General features: G+C 39.7%; 1 protein-coding gene across 3 annotated transcripts in view; it reads left to right on the forward strand.

The window, feature by feature from the left end:
* Positions 1-3,981: 3,981 nt before the first annotated feature.
* LOC139757234 (uncharacterized) overlaps positions 3,982-13,704 on the forward strand; it is an 84,073-nt gene continuing 74,350 nt past the window's right edge. For 2 of the 3 annotated variants that reach the window (XM_071677482.1, XM_071677502.1), the window contains exons 1-2: positions 3,982-4,135; positions 5,298-5,398. In XM_071677482.1, coding sequence (XP_071533583.1) covers positions 5,307-5,398 — 92 coding nt within the window. In that variant the 5' untranslated portion in view covers positions 3,982-4,135; positions 5,298-5,306. The remainder of the gene's footprint in view (positions 4,136-5,297; positions 5,399-13,704) is intronic. The other variant, XM_071677492.1, reaches the window with a different exon arrangement.

Below are 13,704 nucleotides of genomic sequence, written 5' to 3' on the forward strand. Positions count from 1 at the left end.
CAGCTTACAAGTGGACCCAAACAGACTCTAAAGTTGGGCTGATACTTGGTTGATGAAATTCAACACAAGCAAGGGTAAGAAATTAAAGATTGGTACAATTTGACTACTATGCTGCAAGAAATCAGCTTCAGAATTGTGCATGTGAAAGGGAAGTGAGATCAATCTTTGTCCCACCATTTGGGGAGTCGCAGAGTTCCACACATTGAGAGAATAGTAAAGGAGACAAATTGTCTTCTAGTAAATAGAAAAGCAAGCTGTTAATATCCTACCAAAGGCCAAAACTAGAATATGCTCAAGTTGGGTTACTGCACTTTAGGAAACACACAGAGTTAATAGAATAGGCCCAGAGGAGGGCAGCAAATAAGGTACCAGAATTAAGGAAGCTAAGTTACAAGGAATGGTTAATGGCTTTAAATTTGTCCACCGTGGAAGGAAGAATGAAGGGTAACTGGATTACAGCTATCTTTAAAAGATCGATGACGGATGAAGTAAAGATCTTTGAATGAAGTAAGGATAGAGAAACCACAGAGCATAACATGAAATTATGCAAGAAACTTGTTAAAAAATACATGTACAGAAATTCTTTTATTGTATAAGAGTGGTGGGTAAATGGAATATAATGTATGACACAATGCGGACAGCATTTTTAATTAAGATGATTGATAGTAGAGAATGTTTAAAAGATGCGACTCCCACACGTGTAAAACTCCCTCCCCACATAGTACAAACAGGTAATACACACACACACACACATAGCTTCAGGATTCTGTGTCTGAGAAGCACCAGGGAGTCGCCATTGTCCGTAACTTGTCGCCAGCCTCATACTTCCCTCTGGCAAATATTAGAACAGCATACAAGAATATTGATAAGGAAATATATAGCACCCTGATCATATCCTAATTAATGCCGAAAGTAGAATATACTTCTCAGGTTTGGTCACTACACCTAAAGAAGTCCTAAGAGCTAATATGCAGTCCAGTCCTGTGTGCTCCTTATATCAACGTTTAACCAAGCAGCTTGGTCAATGAATTGTGTAGCAACATACCAACGCCAGTAACATATATTCTAAGCCTATTAGCAGTTGGTGGCCCATTTCCAAAGGTATGGAAGACTTATTCACAGAGATGCGTTTGCCTGAGCATTCGTATCCCAAGAAGAATTATTTCAAATATTCTATCTATAATACTTATAAGACCACACTCTTTCCTCGTGTTCAATACTTGTGTTGTTTTAGGAGTCAAAAATCATTTTGAATTTTCTCGACTTTCTAATCCTTCTGTGGGCATTACAGCAAGCAGAGGCAGATATACATGTAGTTTTTACATAATAAATACTGCGGTTTATACTTTATGCATTTAGTAATAAGTTGAATAGTAAGTGATGAATAGTTAAACGATGACTGAGTTACAGTAATTGACTTATCACATAACTAAAAGAATACTAAGCTGTTTACTAGCTTAGCAATGGACATGTTCATAGACTGTGTGGTAAGCACAGGATTACTTTCATGTCTACCAAATCTGATTGGCATAGGAGATTGTGGTGACGGAGAGCGACGAAGACGGGTGTAATACGCCCGTGTTGTCGCAAAGGGAGAATAGGTTCAGCCAGACGTTGGAGCGCCTAAATTTATTCTTAAATGTTCCTTTCTGTGTTTTTTCGAGCAGTTTCCTCTGTGTTAAGGGAGCGTGATGATATAGTTAGTGACCAGTTCTTCGAAAAATACAAGGACAGAACAACCAGATGACATAACATGTAATTAAGGAAGAAACTTGCTAGAAACGTTTTTTTTTTTTTGTTAACTATTCGCCATTTCCCGCGTTAGCGAGGTAGCGTGAAGAACAGAGGACTGGGCCTTTGAGGGAATATCCTCACGACATTCTCTACGACATTCGGTTGGTGAATTCATCCTGTATCGCGAAAGCTATCCATAGAAGGGATCTTTCCTTATTCCTGCCTGATGATTCAGCGTCATTAGCCTCCCGTGCTCGTACAAACCAAGGAAGTTCCTTACGTATTACCTTTACCTGAAAGCTTGTTGTCTCACGTAATTTTCCCAATGCATGTAGTCATCCATTGGTTTCTCATGATCTTCCCAGCACCTTACGGGCCAGAATCCTCAGGGAGACGGTTCTGTAGTTCAGGGTCTTTGGGAACGACGTTTGCCCCTTTTGCTCTTCCTTCTTCCTTCGACTTACTCCAGAGATATCTTGAACATTATTTCAAAGGGTCCATCAAGTGTATCGGCTTACATCCCAGCACATATTGTGAAATTTAATCTGGAACAACTGTAGGATTGTTGATATATTTTGTAGATATCTCATCGGCCTTGGGACCATACGTAGTGTCCAACGTTGTCACTGTTGAACTAGTCTTTCGGTATCTCAGATGTCGTTACATCATCCTCTACAACTCTTACCTCTGAATCCCTCAGCCTGATTAACTGCTCTTTAACTGCCAATTTACTCTTGATGAATCTATGAGGAAGTTCTAGTTTTCTTTTTCTTGTCTTGTCATTATTATTTTTTTTGTTGCTCTTTTTCATTCCTGCAATATTTGTTCGTTTATATCATATCAGCTGGATACAGTGTTCCTATTCTTCACCACAGCACATACCTTGTTGAACCATTCCTTCCTCTTTCTTAACCTTCCTTCTATAACTGAAGTTAGAATGCCCATGTTCCTACTCTATCGTAAATTTCATAGAACCTTTCACCTCAGTGACGTGGGTCTTTGCAACAGAACTCAATTTCCTTGTTTAGGCTACCGTAAAATGTGTGTGTGTGTGTGTGTGTGTGTGTGTGCGATCGAATATAAATGTACTGAACCAAAGACGGGGATGGAGTTTTACATTCGTGGATGTCCATCTTTGAACATTCTGTCGTACGACTTATCAAATTTCTGTATGCTGTTTGCATTCACTGTCTTCATTTTGTTCCGTTCATATATAATTCGTGCTATGAAAGTATTTCTTCACATCCTTTTTAACAAGTTTCGTGGTTAATATCATTGCATGACCTCTAGTTGTTCTGTCTTTACATTTATCAAAGAAATGTTTACTATCACCGTTATCAATCTTTTGAAAACTTAGCTTTTGATCAGGTCACTCCTGACTTTCTTCCAAGGAGTGTGTGTGTGTGTGTGTGTGTGTCGGAGAGTTTTACTCTTGTGTTTCCCTGACTTTTATATATGTCATGTCTACTCATGTATATTTACCTCTTTCCCAAGGCGTCCCTTTTATCTTTATGAGGATCCCTCTGCACTCAATAAGCTGGCCACGTCCATCAGTCGGGACCATAGGTCATAAAGTTTTATGTTGTGTGTGGGTCTACATGCAAAGATTAAAGGGCCCTTGAGTAGTAAGTGCTCGATGTCTTCTTCATGAAAGTTATGTATGAAGGGCTTTAGAATATGTTTAAAGTTTTTTCTTTTTTATTGCTGTAATGACGAATGATGTCCAGATCGTCTGGGATGTGGTTTCTGATGGGTGTGTTTGGTGGGATGCAGTTTAAGACTAAGTAGGAAAGTTGGTTATTTAATGTTTGTCGGGTTATTTCAGTGTGTACATCTTATCACAGCAAATTGTTGCGGGTGGGAGGGATCTGTGAGTACAGACATCTGAAATGTAAGGTAGGGTTAAGCTGTTTATTTATACCTGGGGCTTGTTGGTTAGTTATAGATTGGTTTGGGTGGGAGGGATCTAGTTTTCTTATGTGTAAAAACATATACACACCCCTATATTAACCCAGGTGTGTGTGTGTGTGTGTGTGATAAAAACTTTACCTGTTTAATTAATTTAGTATGTACAATGGGGTAGATGTATTTCATGCGGTTGAAGGGCCGATTGTGTTCCATGGGTCAAACATAGTTCATGAGTCAGGTGTGGTGTATCGGTCAGTGGTGTACAAGGGAAATGTGGATCGAATGAAGTTTTTACGTTTAGAAAATAGCGGGGTTGGAGTGACGTCACAGAGCAATGTTTACATATGACGACCAACAGATGGCGCTCAGTTCGAGTAGTTCAGACGGCCGTCAAGGCTGGGCTAAATGTAAAGGTGTTGTTATTGTACCATTTATACAATTCTTCGTCTGTCTCACGATACTTGAATGAGAAGAAGAGTTTGTTTAGATAAGGGTAAGTATTATCATACATGTTGCGTTAAGTAGAGATAATATCAAGCAGAGTACAACATATAGGAATGAACTTGTACACTAAGGATGTAGTGGGCAGGGCTGGATACTATTCATTCTTATGTATACGTTGCATATGCTTTATGATACGTAGCAATGTTTTTATTACGATGAAATTACCGTTTCGACCATCCGCCTGTGCCATAGAAGTGGTTAAAGTTGTTCAAAAGATCAAAAACTATTAGAAAAAAATTTCAACCAAACTTAAGAAACCAAACTAACTAAGTTCTCTGGATGTTCGAAACGTTAATGATAGTAATAGATTAGTAAATTCTATTGTCAGCAGACATATGAGTTAATGTCAAGTAGAATTACTTTCCGTCTTTTATACTTTAGTAGCTAGAGGTCCCCTTTTCTGTGTATATCTTGTAAATAGTAAGTTGATAGCATGAAATTAAATGAAATTCAAGCAGTTTATTTCAGGCCCCCAATGAACTGGTTAATTATTTAACGTAACATTTTCTGTTACTTATAGACTTCCCAATTTTTGGGTTCATTGAGAAAAAAATATATATATGTTTCAGTTTAGTTGTGCTACCATATTAACTGCCTTGCTGCTGGGCATATGATGTATGTCAGGTGTACTGTCAAGAATATTTAGTGAAGTGTGTGTTCTTTATTGTAGCGTTTTTGTCACAGACACACAATTCCTAAGGCTTTTCATTGTGTAATGAAAGAGGGCAGATATAGTACAGGCCTCCTTGACATTTTCCCATTGTCTGACTAGTGTATGAAAAATATTTAGGCTGCATTGTCTTGTAACAATGCATGGGATGCTATCACACGCATTAATGGCTGTATATTTTGCATTGAGGTAGAGACAGCTTATTCAAGAATTTATATCATGTACACTCCTGCATCAGTGAGCAAAATGTAGAATACTCTGATTTGAATGACCCAGTTGCAGTAAATGGGTTAAAGTTTTCTGACTTTACTAGAATCAAGCATAATGAAGCACTGAAGTCTATCAGTTCAGATTCAACAGCATCAGACTGTGTGAGTATGGATATATTGATCTATGTAGATATACAGATGAACCCTCAATTTTTTGTCTGATAGAGTTTTCTGTTTATATACTCTAACTAGTGATCATTCATTCTGTTTAGGTCCTGAATATGTCTGGATCTGGATGTTCATCAGAGAGCCGCAAGTGTGTTTTCTGTAATCAACTCTTCTTCTCGAAGGTTGATCTGCAAAACCACTTCAGGTAAGGAAAATACCTTTTTTTTATAGTATACATGGAAATACAAGATTAAGTGAGCTGCTGTAGGTTTTCATTGTTAAATTCAATAGGTACCTTATTTTGCACACATGATTGCAAGATGAGGTGAATGAGGGGAGCCATTGTTGTTAGGATATTTGGTTGTGTAAAATGTAATTACTGAAGTAGCGATTAGAGGATGATGGATAGATAAATGGCTTAGTAATACCTCTCAGTAGTCTGACATAGGAGTAATCAGTGTTAGTGGGTTCAGCTTGAAAGTGGCAACACCATAAACAAGGAGTCAGTGTACAGGTACATGATCCTGTAGAAACAAATATCCTTTTTTTTTATATTTTTTCATGCTAAAGCCAAATGTGTTTTCAGAATTTATCACCCATAGTTTTTTGTTCCATTGCAAGGTAGTGGAATTTTATAGGTTTTGTGTCTTTTAGCCTGGCATGTACAGATAATAGCAATATCCCCAATTTCCAGTGGCTTGATTTTATGTTTCACATTAAGAACTGCTGAGATTTAGGGTACAGGACTGGATATTGACTTAAGCTTTTAGTGCTGAAAAAGATGCAAAAAGGTTTCATGTTTCCTTATTGTAATAATTGAATATTTCTAGATATTTTGAAGTATCTTTTTCAGTATTCATGCATTTTATAATGTCAAAGTGAAGTACTTTTAAATTTGTATCCAACTCACCGTCAAAGTATAATTTGATTCATTTCCTACCTGTTGGTGGTTAGCATGTAAACAAAACCAGTTATGATTGAATTCATTCTAGCTACAAATTTATCTCTTATTTCATGCATATATAGATGAAATTATTGAAAAAGGCAGGGCCAGGTCCAGACTGATGGTAACGATGCAGTTGCATTAATCAAAGAAATGTGTACATCATTTACATCAGTTAAGCGAGTGATCTCTTGGTAACCTGATTTCATTATCTCTGCTGACCTACCTTGTTGCTCACCAGCTAGTGAGAGTAACCATCACCTCCCTACCTGGTAGGTTAATCTTCATCTGACACTTGATGTTGGTAGACCCAACTTCAGGGTAGGGAGAATCAGAGCAGGGCCTGGAGGGGAGTGGGGTAATAACCATGTTGTGTTAACTGGTCACAGGTAAGGTTAAACCTGATCCTGCTTCACATATTACATCTCCCTAGATTGTTTCTTTAATCCACCACCCTCTGTCTCCCTCCACCTCTCCATTTCTGCCTAAGATTTGATCCTGGGGTCAGTTATGATTCATGAATGTCTTCAGCCTTGCAGGTCTGGTATCCAGGATTTACAAATTTATAATTTTTTAGGGGAGTATATATAGTATAGGAAAGATCCATACATATGGAAACCATTCCTGTCTATATTATGTATTTGCTATTTGTCATTACTGTTTTAACAATTATAGTGATTCATAAGTCATGTTACTGCCCAAGGCATACAGTATCTGTACTTCATACATGGAAGGGAAGGAGATGCTAGGGAATGGTAGATACCCCATTGTGAGGTCCATTACTCATTTGCACCATTATTGCAAGCTAAATTTCACTGCCTAGAGCAGTTATAAATGGCATACACATCTGTACTCCTGATGTGGATGAAACATTGCCCATATCTTACCAGCATTATGTTGAAAATGCAACAAATATCCTCAGCAGCATGGGTAAGTGTGGTTGGCAAAGAAAATGTTACATTGTGGTGGGCTTGCTGATGCTAGAAGTTCATCATCCAAAATCTACATTTATATTATGACATTTTTCAGTTGCCAGTTTCATCCCAATGTGACTTACATGAGAATAAAAAGAGAATATGTTAGAGAAGCTGAAAATACAGTTGTACCTTTGTAGGACTTGTTGCTCTGTAGGGAGGGGTGTTGCCACCCTTGCCTCTTCCCTGGCTAAGGGCATGCTCTACATCTGTTCAGTGCCATGTGTGTATGGAGTGTCTGCTTTTCACAAAAGATATTCAGAAATTTTGTATGTGACCTAACATTGAGTCCAGTGCAAATCCAGCCAGAGACATCACTATCATGATGATGAGTGCTTTGTTATCTACCAGCAGCTGTACTGTGTGATTACAGATTTGCACTTGACTCTTTCTACTGTTGTACTGTGTAATTACCAATTTGCAATGAGCTTTTTGTACTGCACAGGGAGGGAGTTCTACACTCATGGGGATGTTAATCTGTTCCATTCATCCACCACACTTGTAGTATAAAAGCATTTCTTTATATCCTTATTTGAATTTTTTTTCACTAAATTTCATGGTATGTTGTTTGGTTGCTCTATCTCTACATCTCTCAAAGAACTGTCCTCTATCCATGTTGTTGATCTCAAAAACTCAAAGGTGATCAGGTGATCCTCAGTCTTCTTTCTTCCAAGATGGTAAAATTAAACCCTCTAGCTTTTCTCTGTGGCATATCTCCCTCAGTTTTGGTGCCATCTTTTTTGCTCTCCTCTGGCTCTACTGTATGAATACTTTGTGCCTCTTCATTTTAATGCCTCCAAGACCCAGTTTCTACCCATCTCTCTATCAAAAACTCCTCACAACTCTCGTCTCTCCTTTGATGATTCTGTAATTCCACCTCTTGACTCATTGAACACACTTGGTATTACTGTAACATCCACTCTTTCTTGAAAACTCCACATTACAGGAATAGCTAAGTCTGCCTCTAAGTAACTGGTTTTCCTGTTTAGATGTCGAGACTTCTTTTCCTCTGAATAGTTGCCCTGTTTATACAAGGGATTGATTTGTCCTTGTATGGATTACTGCTTTCACATTTTGGAGTGGTTCTAGCTCTGCATCCGTACTTGACAAGAGTTAAGTCGAAAGCAGTCCACCATATAAACTGTCTTAGGCTAACTTCCAAACTTGACCCCCTTGCCCTACGCTGCAGTGCTGGTTCTGTTTCCGTTCTGTGGGTATTACTTTAGTTTTTGCTCCTGAGAGCTGGCAGCTTGTGTTCCCACACCCCTAGCTACTCCACACAATACTCAGCAAGCTGCTGCATCACATGATTATTGTGTGACCGCCTGCAACTCAAGGGTGGACTGTTTTGATACTTGCTTCTTTCCCTACACGTCGAAGCTTTGGGACTCTCTACCTTCTTGTTTCATTTCCAATGACTATGATCGGGCACATTTCAAAAGACAGGCTTTTCATTTTCTCAGAAACTCGTAAATACTTTCCCATGTTTTTTCTTTTTCTGCTTCATGATTTACTCTATATTTCAATTAAGGCCCGGCCTTGATGTGGACTTTTGTCCACAACTAGAGCCTTCAACAACAAAAAAAAAGAAAAAAAGATTTGGTGACCAAGCCTGAGAAGCATATTCTAGTCTTGGCCTTATATAGGATATGAATAGATTGCTAGATATTTTTTTATCCCATTTTAGAAAGTTAAAATCCTGGGAGCCTTGAAGAATGTGTGGAAGTCGAGAACATTATCTCCGAAAGCAAAAATGGCTATGTTTGAAGGAATAGTGGTGCCAACAATGTTGTATGGGTGCGAGGCGTGGGCTATGGATAGAGTAGTGCGCAGGAGGGTGGATGTGCTGGAAATCAGATGTTTGAGGACAATGTGTGGTGTGAGGTGGTTTGATCGAGTAAGTGATGTAAGGGTAAGAGAGATGTGTGGAAATAAGAAGAGCGTGGTTGAGAGAGCAGAAGAGGGTGTTCTGAAATGGTTTGGACATATGGAGAGAATGAGTGAGGAAAGATTGACCAGAGGATATATGTGTCAGAGGTGGAGGGAACGAGGAGAAGTGGGAGACCAAATTGGAGGTGGAAAGATGGAGTGAAAAAGATTTTGAGTGATCGGGGCCTGAACATGCAGGAGGGTGAAAGGCGGGCAAGGAATAGAGTGAATTGGATCAATATGGAATACCCGGGTCGACGTGCTGTCAGTGGATTGAATCAGGGCATGTGAAGCGTCTGGGGTAAACCATGGAAAATTCTGTGGGGCCTGGATGTGGAAAGTGAGCTGTGGTTTCGGGCATTATTGCATGACAGCTGGAGACTGAGTGTGAACGAATGTGACCTTTGGTGTCTTTTCCTAGCGCTACCTCGCGCACATGAAGGGGGGAGGGGAATGTTATTCCATGTGTGGCGAGGTGGCGATGGGAATGAATAAAGGCAGACAGTGTGAATTGTGTGCATGTGTATATATGTATATATCTGTCTGTGTATATATATGTATACATTGAGATGTATGGGTATGTATATTTACATGTGGGGACGTGTGTATGGGGATGGGTTTGGCCATTTCTTTCGTCTGTTTCCTTGTGCTACCTCGCAGACGCGGGAGACAGCGACAAAGCAAAATAATAATAATGATAAATTTTTTTATCCATACAGTTGAAACCTTTTATGATATTAGCCAACAGACAGTTTGTCTCCTTAACTGTCCTCCTAATATGAGACTTTGGTGGTAGGTTAGGGAAGCTGTCAACTCCCAAGTCCTTCTCACCTGCAAAATCCTAAGCTTATTTCCTGTTAGGTGATAATCATATTGAGTCATCTCTTGCTTTGTCCCATACTTTACATTTGCTTGAGTTAGATTTCATCAACCATTTCAGACCATCTTTGTAGTCTGTTCAGATCCCTTTGTAAGCTGGTGTAATCCTCCTTGCTTTACTCTTCCCTCATGACTTTTGCATCATTTGCAAATATATTTGGGTAGGATTCTGTACCTTTAGGCAAGTTATTGATATAGATTGAAAAGAGTAATTGTCCCAAAACTAAACCATGTGGCACTTTTTGTCACCTCAACCCTTTTGGAAAAGGCTTCTCTAACATGCATCCTTTGTTCTCTCCCACTAAGATAATCTTGTAACCTTCGAAGGAGTTTCCCTCCTTATTCCTTCTGAGTGATCCAGTTTCTTAATCAGCCACCAGTATGGTGTAGTGTCAGTTGTCTTTTTGGATTTCAGATGAAGATAGTCCATCCAGCCCTCCCTTTTATCCATGACTGAGCTCACTCTCTCATAAAACTTAATAAGATTAGTTTCATGTGACCACCTTTTTCTAAAACCTTACTGTCTCTCACTTAGGAAATTTCTCGTCCATAGAAAGTCGTCCACTTGCTCTCTAGTAATCTTTTCAGAACTGTACACATTACACTTGTTAGTGAGACTGGTCTCTAGTTCAGTGCTTGTTCTCAGTTTCCTTTTTTATACATGGGTATGGTGTTTGTCCTTTTCCATTCCCTTGGCACTATGCCTCACTCCAGTGACATCTTGAACAGAAATTCAAGTGCTTTATTTGGTGTATCTGCACACATCTTCAGCACATATGATGAAATTTCATCAGGACCATAGGTCAAATCCTTTTAGTAAATTTTTGTTTAATGTTAGCTGAGATGGCACAGGCAGCTGAGGCCCTAATCAAGGCCATCCCATTAATGCTCTCTCTTTTTTTTCATACATATTCACCATTTCTCACTTTAGCAAGGTAGTGTTCAAAACAGAGGACTGAGCTTAAGAGTAAAAATCCTCATGTGGCCCCTTTCTCCGTTCCTTCTTTTAGAAAAGTAAGAACTGGAGAAGAGGATGAGTGAGGAAAGATTGACAAAGAGGATATATGTGTCAGAGGTGGAGGGAACAAGGAGAAGTGGGAGACCAAATTGGAGGTGGAGAGATGGAGTGAAAAAGATCTTGAGTGATTGGGGCCTGAACATGCAGGAGGGTGAAAGACATGCAAAGAATAGAGTGAATTGGAACGATATCGTATACTGGGATCAACGTGCTGTCAATGGATTGAACCAGGGCATGTGAAGCGTCTGGGGTAAACCAGAGGTGGAGGGAACGAGAAGTGGGAGACCAAATTGGAGGTGGAAAGATGGAGTGAAAAAGATGTTGAGCAATCAGGGCCTGAACATACAGGAGGATGAAAGGCATGCAAGAAATAGAGTGAATGGAACAATGTGGTATACCAGGGTTGACGTGCTGTCAATGGATTGAACCAGGGCATGTGAAGTGTCTGGGGTAAACCATGGAAAGTTTTGTGGGGTCTGGATGTGAAAAGGGAGCTGTGGTTTTGGTGCATTACACATGACGGCTAGAGACAGTATAAACAAAAATGGCCTTTGTTGTATTTTCCTAGCGCTTATGCGGGGGAGGTGATGCCATTTCATGTGTGGCGGGAATGGATGAAGGAAGCATGTATGAATATGTACACATGTATATGTCTGTGTATGTACGTGTATGTTTATGTTGAAATGTTAGGTATGTATATGTGCATGTGTGGGTGTTTATGTCTATACATGTGTATGTGGGAGGGTTTTCCCAATCTTTCGTCTATTTCCTTGCTCTACCTCATTACCGCGGGAGACAGCAACAAAGTATGATAAATGAATATATATATTATTATTATCCCTGGGGATAGGGGAGAAAGAATACTTCCCACGTATACCCCGTGTGTCACAGAAGGCAACTAAAGGGGCCGGGAGCGGGGGGCTAGGAACCCTCCCCTCTTTGTCTTTTATCTTTCTAAAAGGGGGATTTATTATTATTATTATTATTATTATTATTATTATTATTATTATTATTATTATTATTATTACTATCATATTTATTATTATTATTATTGTGGATGAGAGAGCTTGGGAAGTGAGTCAGTTGTTGTTCACTGATGACACAGCACTGGTGGCAGATTCAGAAGAGAAACTGCAGAGGCTGGTGACTGAGTTTGGTAAAGCATGTGAAAGGAGAAAGCTGAGAGTAGATGTGAATAAGAGCAAGGTTATTAGGTACAGTAGGGTTGAGAGACAAGTCAATTGGGAGGTAAGTTTGAATGGAGAAAAACTGGAGGAAGTGAAGTGTTTTAGATATCTGTGAGTGGATTTGGCAGCAGATGGAACCATGGAAGTGGAAGTGAATCATAGGGTGGGGAAGGCGGCAAAAGTTCTGGGAGCGTTGAAAAATGTGTGGAAGTCGAGAACGTTATCTTGGAAAGCAAAAATGGGTATGTTTGAAGGAATAGTGGTTCCAACAATGTTATATGGTTGCAAAGCGTGGGCTATGGATAGAGTTGTGTGGAGGAGGGTGGATGTGCTGGAAATGAGATGTTTGAGGACATTATGTTGTGTGAGGTGGTTTGATCGAGTAAGTAATGAAAGGGTAAGAGAGATGTGTGGTAATAAAAAGAGTGTGGTTGAGAGAGCAGAAGAGGGTGTTTTGAAATGGTTTGATCACATAGAGAGAATGAGTGAGGAAAGATTGACAAAGAGGATATATGTGTCGGAGGTGGAGGGAACGAGGAGAAGTGGGAGACCAAATTGGAGGTGGAAAGATGGAGGGTGAAAGGCGTGCAAGGAATAGAGTGAATTGGAACGATGTGGTATACTGGGATTGACGTGTTGTCAGTGGATTGAACCAGGGCATGTGAAGCATCTGGGGTAAACCATGGAAGGTTCTGTGGGGACTGGATGTGGAAAGGGAGCTGTGGGTTTGGTGCATTATTACATGACTGCTAGAGACTGAGTGTGAATGAATGTGGCCTTTGCTGTTTTTTTCTAGTGCTACCTCATGCACATGAGGGGGAGGGGGTTATTTCATGTGTGGTGGGGTGGTGATGGGAATGAATAAAGGCAGACAGTATGAATTATGTACATGTGTATATATGTATATGTCTGTGTGTGTGTATATATATGTATACGTTGAGATGTATAGGTATGTATATTTGCATGTATGGACGTGTATGTATATACATATGTATGTGGGTGGGTTGGGCCATTCTTTCGTCTGTTTCCTTGTGCTACCTTGCTAACATGGGAAACAGCGACAAAGCAAAATAAATAAATCATGTATGTGATATGTGATAGAATGTAAGAAAGTAAATTCTCGATCAATATGGGTAAAACTGAAAGTTGATGGAGAGAGATGGGTGATTGTTGATGCATATGCACCTGGCCATGAGAAGAAAGATCATGAGAGGCAAGTGTTTTGGGAGCAGCTAAATGAGTGTGTTAGTGGTTTTGATGCACAAGACCGGGTTATAGTGATGGGTGATTTGAATGCAAAGGTGAGTAATGTGGCAGCTGAGGGAATAATTGGTATACATGGGGTGTTCAGTGTTGTAAATGGAAATGGTGAAGAGCTTGTAGATTTATGTGCTGAAAAAGGACTGGTGATTGGGAATACCTGGTTTAAAAAGCGAGATATACATAAGTATACGTATGTAAGTAGGAGAGATGGCCAGAGAGCGTTATTGGATTACGTGTTAATTGAGAGGCGCGCGAAAGAGAGACTTTTGGATGTTAATGTGCTGAGAGGTGCAACTGGAGGGATGTCTGATCATTATC

Source organism: Panulirus ornatus, chromosome 2 (genome assembly GCF_036320965.1).
Source record: "Panulirus ornatus isolate Po-2019 chromosome 2, ASM3632096v1, whole genome shotgun sequence".
NCBI lineage: Eukaryota > Metazoa > Arthropoda > Malacostraca > Decapoda > Palinuridae > Panulirus > Panulirus ornatus.